This window comes from Octopus bimaculoides, chromosome 19 (assembly GCF_001194135.2).
Source record: "Octopus bimaculoides isolate UCB-OBI-ISO-001 chromosome 19, ASM119413v2, whole genome shotgun sequence".
Lineage (NCBI taxonomy): Eukaryota > Metazoa > Mollusca > Cephalopoda > Octopoda > Octopodidae > Octopus > Octopus bimaculoides.
The window spans coordinates 52047590-52058364 of record NC_068999.1 but is presented as its reverse complement, the minus strand read 5'-3'; the positions used below and the strand labels follow the sequence as shown (position 1 = coordinate 52058364).

The window sequence follows — 10775 nt, the reverse complement described above, 5'->3', positions numbered from 1 at the left end:
ATTGTTGATAACCGAACTAAAATGATCCATTTCATTGGTAAAGTAACAATTCCTACAACGTAAGATGATATTGCACTGTCAATGATTTTCCTCTTATGGAATACTACATTGTATTATGTGGAGAATGTAACTGAGCAAATTTATTTAGAATCTTTTTCAGTAAAATTACTTAGGTCATTACAGTTGTAATCGTGCAGAACCAAAGTTATATCTATCCAATGAAATATTATAAGACAGCATTCATCGAAATCAACATTATCAACTTGTATTTGCCATACATTTACAGAAAAATATTACACTGCTTAAAGTATCTTTTCTTAGCAAGTTAATGATTTTAACAATATACTTACTGTTGCCCGTAAACATTTACTGGTTAAATAAAGTGAAATCAATGCTTGTAAGTTTTTATTTCTGTTTATATTAATAAAGTACCTCATTAAATACTCCATCATCTGGCTTTTATTAGCTTTGTTTTAAATATAGACATTTTCAATTTTTTGAGCCTCCTTGTTAATCTCTGGTAATTTAGTCTTGGATCTTGATTAAAGAATTAATTCAATAATTGTGGTCTTACAAAACTTTTGAAAAGTTAACAGCCAGCATACCATACACATATATTTAAATACATACCATATATGTCTGTGGTTTTGCTACTATTTGTACAAGTAATCTTTATATAAAACACTGTTTGTGTGTCTGTCATGTCGTTATAACTTGAGATCCACCCAACCGATTTTAATGAAATTTTACACATGCGTGGCATAGGGTCCATGGAGTGTCATGGGCCAAAAACATTTTCGACTTCTTGCCTAACACGGGCTGAGGGGCAGATAAACCGCATTTTTAAAGCATTTTTGCAGCATTGAAGCCTGTAACTTGAGGAGTATCCATTTGCTTTTCTCTAAATTTGCAACAAACTTTAATCAGGCACCTCAAATTGCTGTTGACTACAAAAAATTTCAGACACTGTCTATGCCTCGCCCCCTTCAATGCAGAATTATCAGATCAGATTTGAATATACTGCACTGGGTTTTATCTTTGTTTTAGACCATTTTCCAACGATAAAACATTGACACTACTTATGCATTATAAGTAGCGTATAATATTTCATGAATAATGTTTTGCCCAATTTTGTCGGCGCCCTGTTGATGTTTCATGTTGGGCCAAATGCGTGTGTGTGCTGCTGGGTAAAGGCACAACAAACCCATTCATCCATTCTCCAGAAGTGCCCTGTTGATGTTTCACGTTTCCAGTCCAGCGCAACGCAGCATGTCTGCTTTCTATGTCATCCATGCCTAAACTATATAATGCATAATGTTCATACCAAAACACAAACAGCTGTTGTGACTCACAACCCTTTGAGTTTGACCACGTGACCACTTCCAGAAGTCACGCTCACCACCTGCAATTAGTCCCACCCTGAGTTCCCTCCCCTGTTTAGTCGGACAAGTTAATACAAAGTGTACCAGAATTAATGATCATTTGAGTGAAATCGGATGCATTTTTTAAAAACTCACCTTCCCGCTTACTCTGAGAAATACTGCTAACTGGCAGCTCACAGTGGATTCTTATCCTGCTCTTACTTTACCCGATTTCTCTAGAGTTAATGTACCTCACGTGAGCAGAACAATAACGGACCACATGCTGCCATACAGATGGTCACTGGGAGCGAGCCACATGAACAAGAACTACAATAAACAACTATTGAATTGCACCCGCTTGTAAGCTTCTTCTTTCGAGTTCCAGATCCTAAGACTACAGAAATAATTGTAATGGGAGAAGGTGATATTCCACAGGTATCACAAACCTTCTAGTCCCATTATAAATGCATAGAGCATCCTTAAAGGATTCCTCCATACTCTGGAGCAATGTCCCTAAGAAACTGCACATATTCCTTTAATCTGCAATATCCAACTATAGGAAAACTGAGCTCTTTTATTGTTGCTAACAAAGGCACACCCTGTTAATAATCTCCAAACCATTGGCTACTGGTATGCAACCCTAGGCAAATTCATGTGTAACCTGACACCATGCTGTCTGTCAGTTAACTCCTTACATGGCAACTGCTGTCATTGAAATACAACATCCTGCTAAATGCTGGCCAAGTAACACCAACATCTTATCTGCTTTATCACATGTAGCATCTAATATAAGAATCAGATATTGCTGAAATATCACACCCTGCAGAATATCCTCTATATAACACCAACATTATGTTTGCTTCCTATAAATGAACTGATGTTGCTATGAGAGCAAAAAGTGACCATTGGTGGCTTAAATGCATCAGACCTCATGCCATTTCAAATTTATTTTAAATTGTCTTCACTTTCTCCTCGAATATCTGATGATGTGAAACTGTTCTCCATTCCTAAAATTTTAAGTAATGTGGAATTCAGTCAAAGTGTTATTAAATACATATAACTCTAACTGAATATATTGGTTGATGCTTCCTTGTTTTTTCACTCATTCTTAGATTGACCGATTATAGTAATTTATGACTGCTTTATATTGTTTTAACTTACAAGGCATCCATTAACCATTTCAACATTATTTTTATGTAGAAATAAAAGTCTTTCTTCTTTCTCTTCAATAATATCTATGCCATTTAAACTTTCCTGTCAGCAAAGAGCATTTTTGTGCTAAGTTGAAAATATATTCTCAAACCATGTTTTCTATGAATTTATTTTAGTTGTTAATATGTATATTATGTCACTTTATCTATGAGGTCAGATTGAAAAGTATCAGAACTTGTGCTATAAAAGGAAAACTACAACACACATATCAATTCAGCATTTAATCCTCTTCAAAGTAGTCCCATTCTAAAGCCACACACTTTATCCTGTGCCATTTCCATTGATGGAAGTATTCTTGGAACTTCTTTTTGGGGACAGTGAGCAGTTTCCTTGGATTTTCATGATGTCTTGAAATCTTGTTCAAGTGGAATTTGATTTTTGACTTGTTTTTGGAGTCATAGCCATAGATCTGTGATTTATCACCTCTTATATCAGTTTTCAAAAGTTTTCATCTTCTTCAACACAGTCAAGGAGATTCTGCTTATTTGAAACTTGACCTTTTTTTTTTTTTTTTAGATTATCACAATCTACACACTTTGGAATTTCAGTAACAGCAACAAAAATAAAAAGGTACATGAGAATTTCTTCACTGATTCTTGTTCCACTTATTGATAGAACATCCTAGAATAGATATTATATATACTCTTTGCTACCTTGAGAATGTATATGTATATGGTACATTGGTTGTTAACTTTTCAAAAGTTTTGTAATGCCACAATTATTGAATCAGTGTAATTATTTTATCAAAAACCAAGACAAAATTACCAGGGGTTAACATGAATGCTCAAGAATTTCGAATGTCTATATTTAAAACAAAGAATATAAAAACCAGATGCAGTTAACACATGCATGATAATGGAATATTTACTGAGATACTTTATTAATATGAAACATACAAATATTGATTTCACTTTATTTAACCAGTAAATAATGTTTACAGGCAACAATAAGTATATTGTTAAAATAATAAAGTTGCTAAGAAAAGATACTTTAAAAAGTGTAATATTTTTCTGTAAATGTATAGCAAATACAAGTTAATAATATTGATTTAGATTAAAGTGGTCTTATAATATTTCATTGAATAGATATGACCATGGTCCTGTACAATTACAACTGTAATGGCTTAAGTCATTCTGCTAAAAAAGATTCTAAATAAATTTGCTTAGTTACATTGTCAACATAATACAATGTAGTATTCCATAAGAGGAAAATCATTGACAGGGTAATATCATCTATATTGTAGGGTTTGTTACTTTACCAATGAAATGAATCATTTTAGTTCGGTTATCAACAATTAAAAATGAGAATGGGTGATTGACATCAAAATCCATACCAATTTTTGCTGAACAAAGCACTAAGTGGATCTCAGTTGCAGCTGCAGCTTCTGTTCCTTCTTCATTAACATCAACGAATGCTTTATGAAACATTTCACTGGCACAAATATTCTTTTCACCACCGGTCATTCCAGATAAGTCAGCTTTTTGTGGATCAAAAATATCAGGGAGTCCAAGCTTTTTCAAAACATCACCCAACTTAAAACTACTCTCTAAACGAAATTTTGGCATGTTTAATTGTAGACGCCTCAGTTTGAATCCTTTTCCGTCTACAATGTCTTTGAGAAATTCAGCATTAATCTCCTTCTCTAAAGCAGCAAGACCATTGATTTCATTGGGAAGAATTACAAACATACTAAAAGCTTTTCCTATATAAGGCAACTCAACAACTTTATAGTTTTCGCTTATTTTTATATGAAAATCTTCAGACTTAAACATAAAATCATGAGAAACAGTCTTGTCAGAACTTAAATAAAACTTTCTAGATGATGTTGCATGTTCTGAGAATTTTTCAGCCCACATTCCTTTAAAGTACACAGCATTAATAAGAACTAGAACCGACTGAGGTGTCAAACTTCCACTTGGTAACAGATCAGTAATTTTGTTATTCGTGTTATTCTTAACCCAATCATTAATAGCTATTCTTGTTTTTTCCGCATTTGTTATAAAGTCTACATTTTCAATATCAGAGAAGAAATAGTTTGAAATATTGTTCTTGTAGTCTTCTGAAATAGGGAATTTTTCACTGGCATACAAACGATTCACTGAATTGAATGTGACAAGTTTATCTGAGTTTTTCAAAAGGGAAAAATATTCTTTAAAAGCCAAAGCTACAGAATCTGGATTAGAAGTTATCTTCAAAACATTTTCAAACTGTTTGGCAGAGTTTTGTCTTGCTCCCAAATAAACCATCGATAAAACAGTAGCAACACTGAATGGTGACATGAAGACATTTTCGTTGGTTCCTGTAGCCACAGATTGATAAAGACTGTTTGTAAAATAATCAACTGAAGCAGCAAGATTACTGATGTCTTGTTTCTTTGCTGAGTCCATATTGTATGCGATAGTGTCTGGAGAATAGAGAATATGAAGAGAAAATATACAAAATAAATTCTTGCAAACATTTCAAAATATTTTATTAGATATTAATGTAATTGAAGACATCTATGAAAGCAAAGTCTGAAATCTCTTCTGATCAAACTCTAATTCTAACTTTTACATGAACATATTTCTTAACATAACACACAGTTGTGTTTTAAACAGTTTTTAAAAATAATTAAGAATTTGTAAGATTAATTAATATAACCATTTTCCCCCCATTATTTATCTGATATTTGGCACATATCTTAAAAGTTTCATTTATAAAATGATGTTGCAACTTATCCATGTTTACATTTCAGAGACAAATTTGAATGGAGCGGGTTTAGTTTTAGTATTTTGCATCTATGGTAAGATACTGTATCAGGTACAATGACATACTCCATCTGCTGAGAGCCTGGCCAAATACTTGCAACAAAATGACATTTTCTAAAAAGGCCTCCATGTGCCTGGAGGTGATGTTGAACTAATTAGTGTAATACCAAACCAGACCGGATCCCGTAAACTTAGACTCAATGGTTAATCTTTAGTTTAACACTTTGCCGCCATATCAAAACAAAACAAAAAAAAAAGTGTAATATTTGTAAAACAATGAGTAGTAAATGAATCTGAAAATCAAAAATTGTGCAAACGAACCAAGGGGTGGAGAGAGGACTTCCGCAAAATTCACACAATTCGATTTTTTCCCTTTTAATGAAATTTTATATAAACACCTTTCAAATGGCATTGAGTACGATTATAAAGAAATTTATGAGGAAAATTTTTTCCGGGGAGTGGGGAGGGGAGTATTGAGAAAACACAGTTTCGGATTGGGAAGACCACATAAGTTCATTTTTCTTACCCACCCACCCAGACCGATTTTGGCCAATTTTTTGCACTTCAAAAATATGAGAGGAGCCTTTTGTGTAAAAAAATAAAATAAAATAAAATTGTAAATATTTTCAGAGGAAAACTTGTGATTTAAAGGAGATTTGGCTGTCGTTTCGAGCACATCCCAAGGCAACGCTCCTCGTTTCTTTCTCACTCTCGCATGTATTGCTGTCTTTCAAAATTTTCCTCCCCATAAGGCGGCGAATTGGTAGAATCGTAAGCATGACAGATGAAATGCTTAGTGGTATTTCGTCTGCTGTTATGTTCTGAGTTCGAATTCCGCCGAGGTCGACTTTGCCTTTTACCCTTTCGGGGTCGAAAATGAACACGTTAATAATAAATAATTTCCATTATTTTACTTTATACAAAAACATTCGGTTTGTAGCATACGACTTTAGGGAAATTCCTCTCTCTCTGTTATATACATAAATACGGACGTAGTAGATAACAGCCGCCCTTTTGGAACCTGTTGTGTCCACTACTCTGGTTGGCTGGTATTGGCGCAATTTGTCTCTTGCTCTATTGTGCGCCAAGATGCAACCCAACCAATCACAGCCTTCAGATAAGGTCACGTGAGACAGTCTCTTCTAAACTTCCGGTGAGCCGACAGGGCTAGCCACTAACCACACAGCCAGTTCCAGCGATGACTCAACAGCAGCCACATGGAGGCTCATCAACACTTCATCCACGCAGCATTCGTCCTAACATAAACACCATCTCTCTACATACACACCAACCAGCAACACTTGCACAGGTTCTATCTCCACGCTGTTTGTGTATTACTTCACCATGGTTAACAGCAAATACGACCTGCAACCGGCTCTGCATTGTACCCACAACTTCTTATACCACAGTACCTCAACCGGCTCTGCATTACAGCTACAACTTCTTGATACAGCATTTCAACTATCGTGTACATTAACTACGGACTGGTATTTATCATTCTTGTGTCTGAACATTCTTCTAACGTCACATTATAGACTCTTTCGATGGTCTGTACTTAATGCACACACATACACATTATGTATACATGACGGCCTATCTATTCTTATGTATACATAACGCACACACGTTAACATATAGATAAAATCTTCTCTTAAACATTCTAACCCGGTTGTGTCTCTCTCTTTTCCTTCTGGCACTTATACTCATTTATCCTTTCTTATATTTTATTGTATCGACCGTGCGATGTATTAAAGGAGCCATTCTCGTCACCTCTCCGTCGCACGGTCGTTTACAGGTTAACGTTTATATAAACATTAACTAAACATTCTTTTGAATAACTTGTCTTATTTTATCTAAAAAGACGAAGTGAAAAAAACAATCTAATCTGCTACATGATGAAGTTTTGCCGTGATTTGTTTTTCAAATAATGCATGACAAAACTATGGAATATTGTCGATTATGAAGAGACTTTGTGAGGAAAGTTCGACCGTTGTGGCAATGAATGTGAAGTAATTAGTATGTCGAGAGTTATGTCCCTTGTTGATAGTGAAAATGGTAGAAACTTTTTTTTTCTGAAATTTCTGTAGCACAAAAAAGAAGTTAACTGCAGCATAAAGTAGAAAAGGGGTTCTGCCAGCGACCACGTAGAGGGTTCATCAGTTGACTCCAGAAAGTGTACAGTAAACTAATTAACGATCTCGGCGTATAATGTGCCACTTTCAGTTGCCCAACCTTTATTTTGTTTAACTTCTTTTTATGAGTGATGAGCCAGAAATAATAATAATAATAATAAAGATAGTTTTCTCAACTACCAAGGAAAATCATTAACTAATACTCGACTGAATTACTTTTATAATATGGAGCAATAAATCCATGAAATAAGTAAATAATTAATGAACACAATTAAAATCTCTGTTCGAAAAGTACAGGACTTGTGCTATGAAAAGGACAATCTTCATATGCCTGATATAAATTGCCTTTTTAAACACAGCATGTCCATGTGAGATATTATCTCTGCATGAATATTGTAGTAAACTGGCCTTTTGCAATGTATTTACATTATGTATAATAGACAAATGGATATGTATAGACGTTTCTTTGTATCTTGCTTAATTCTTTCAAATTATTTTTGTATTTAGAAATGTTGGTTTGTAAATAATAAATGAAGCCCATCATTGGAATCTTAGTAACACTAACAAAAGTAAAAAGGTACATAAGAATTTCTTCACTGATTCTTGTTCCACTTATAGATAGAACACTCCAGAATATACATTAGTCATTCTTTGTGTTATTTTGAGAATGCCAACTTTACTACATTATTAATTAGACAGTTAAGGTGATGAACTAGCAGAATCATTAACATGCCAAGGGAAATGTTTTCTAATTCCACTGCGGTCGACTTTGCTTTCGTTCTTTCGGGGTCAATAAAATAAGTACCAGTTGAACACTGGGGTCAGTGTAATTGACTTGATCCCGACTCTTCAAACTGCCCTTGTAGCAAAAATTTGAAATAATTATTAATTAGATAGTTAGTAACATAACCACACATGCATGGTATGTATTTATGCATATGTATATAGCGTGTTAGCTGTTAACTTTTCAAAAGTTTTGTAACATCAAAATTACAGAATCAATGGAATTCTTCTATCAAGATCCAAGACTAAAATCCCTGAGGTTAATATGAGGGCTCAAGAATTTCAAATGTCTATGTTTGAAAGAAAATAAAAGCCAGATGCAATTAACACATACATAATGATTAAATATTTACTGAGATACTTTATTAATAAAAACAGAAATAAAACTTACAAGCCTTGATTTCACTTTATTTAACAAGTAAATAACATTTACAGGCAACAATAAGTATATTGTTAAAATAATAAACTTGCTAAGAAAAGATACTTTCCAGAGTGTAATATTTTTCCATAAATGTATAGCACACACAAGTTAATAATGTTGATTTAAATTAAAACCTATTAACGTTATTTACAATTGACAGATATTTGTCCTCATCTTGTTTGTTGTTAGCACAATGTTTCGGCTGATATACCCTCCAGCCTTCATCAGGTGTCTTGGGAAAATTTCAAACCTTAGGAATGAGAACCCAGGTTCGAAATTTCCCCAAGACACCTGATGAAGGCTGGAGGGTATATCAGCTGAAACGTTGTGTTAACGACAAACAAGATGACAAATATCCTTCAACTGTAGATAATGTACATAATTCCGCATCTCTTAAATATAGAACTAAATTAAAACTGTCTTATATCCGTCAACTGTAGATAATGTACATAATTCCGCATCTCTTAAATATAGAACTAAATTAAAACTGTCTTATAATATTTCATTGCATAGATATGACCATGGTCCTGCACGATTACTACTATAATGACTTAAGTTATGCTACTGAAAAATATTCTAAATAAATTTGCTCAGTTACATTGTCTACATAATACAATGTAGTATTCCATAAGAGAAAAATCTCTGACAGGACAATATCATCTATATTGTGGGGTTTGTTACTTTACCAATAAAATGGATCATTTTACTTCGGTTATCAACAATTAAAAATGTGAATGGGTGATTGACATCAAATTGCATCCCAATTCTCAACATATAATTCGTGACCACCATTCCAGTAGCAGCAGCAGCTTCTGTTCCTTCTTCATTAACATCAACAAATGCTTTATGAAACATTTCACTGGCATAAATATTCTTTTCACCACCGGTCATTCCAGATAAGTCAGCTTTTTGTGGATTAAAAATATCAGAGAGTCCAAGCTTTTTCAAAACATCACCCAACTTAAAACTACTCTCTAAATGAAATTTTGGCATATATAATTCTAGATGTGTCATTTCAAATCCTTTTCTATCTACAATGTCTTTGAGAAATTCAGCATTAATCTCCTTCTCTAAAGCAGCAAGACCATTGATTTCATTGGGAAGAATTACAAACATACTAAAAGCTTTTCCTATATAAGGTAATTCAACTACTTTATAGTTGTCACTTATTTTTGTATTAAAATCTTCAGACTTAAACATAAAATCATGAGAAACAGTCTTGTCAGAACTTAAATAAAACTTTCTAGATGATGTTGCATGTTCTGGGAATTTTTCAGCCCACATTCCTTTAAAGTACACAGCATTAATAAGAACTAGAACCGACTGAGGTGTCAAACTTCCACTTGGTAACAGATCAGTAATTTTGTTATTTGTGTTATTCTTAACCCAATCATTAATAGCTATTCTTGTTTTTTCAGCATTTGTTATAAAGTCTACATTTTCAATATCAGAAAAGAAATAGTTTGAAATATTGTTCTTGTAGTCTTCTGAAATAGGGAATTTTTCACTGGCACACAAACGATTCACTGAATTGAATGTGACAAGTTTATCTGAGTTTTTCAAAAGGGAAAAATATTCTTTGAAAGCCAAAGCTACAGAATCTGGATTAGAAGTTATCTTCAAAACATTTTCAAACTGTTTGGCAGAGTTTTGTCTTGCTCCCAAATAAACCATCGATAAAACAGTAGCAACACTGAATGGTGACATGAAGACATTTTCGTTGGTTCCTGTAGCCACAGCTTGATAAAGACTGTTTGTAAAATAATCAACTGAAGCAGCAAGATTACTGATGTCTTGTTTCTTTGCAGAGTCCATATTGTATGCGATAGTGTCTGGAGAATAGAGAATATGAAGAGAAAATATACAAAATAAATTCTTGCAAACATTTGAGGCTACTGACCAGCCCTCAGTCAAACTGTCCAGCCCATGCCAGCATGGAAAGCAGACGTTAAACGACGACGATGATGATGATTTCAAAATATCATAGCCATTAATGTAATTGAAGACATCTATGAAAGCAAAGTCTGAAGTCTGAAATATATATATATATATATATATATACATATATACATACATATATATGTATATATATATATATATATATATATATATATATATA

At 33.5% G+C, this 10775-nt stretch overlaps 3 protein-coding genes across 7 annotated transcripts in view; 1 reads left to right on the top strand and 2 right to left on the bottom strand.

Moving 5' to 3' along the window:
* Positions 1-3124, top strand: part of LOC106867164 (antithrombin-III) — a 4277-nt gene extending 1153 nt beyond the window's left edge. Inside the window, exon 2 of the mRNA XM_014915720.2 lies at positions 3090-3124. Coding sequence (XP_014771206.1) covers positions 3090-3124 — 35 coding nt within the window. The remainder of the gene's footprint in view (positions 1-3089) is intronic.
* A 299-nt stretch (positions 3125-3423) lies between these two features.
* On the bottom strand, positions 3424-6396 carry LOC106873879 (leukocyte elastase inhibitor). Its single transcript, XM_014921762.2, has 2 exons — positions 5642-6396; positions 3424-4977 (listed from the first exon to the last, which is right to left on the bottom strand). Exons 1-2 carry the CDS (start codon positions 5730-5732, stop codon positions 3806-3808), a joined length of 1263 nt encoding a protein of 420 aa, XP_014777248.1. The 5' UTR covers positions 5733-6396; the 3' UTR covers positions 3424-3805.
* Positions 6397-8622: 2226 nt separating this feature from the next.
* Positions 8623-10775, bottom strand: part of LOC106874693 (leukocyte elastase inhibitor) — a 20254-nt gene continuing 18101 nt past the window's right edge. For all 5 annotated transcript variants that reach the window (XM_052974863.1, XM_014922872.2, XM_014923652.2 and 2 more), the window contains one exon: positions 8623-10488. In XM_052974863.1, the coding sequence (XP_052830823.1) occupies positions 9317-10488 (1172 nt within the window). In that variant the 3' untranslated portion in view covers positions 8623-9316. The remainder of the gene's footprint in view (positions 10489-10775) is intronic.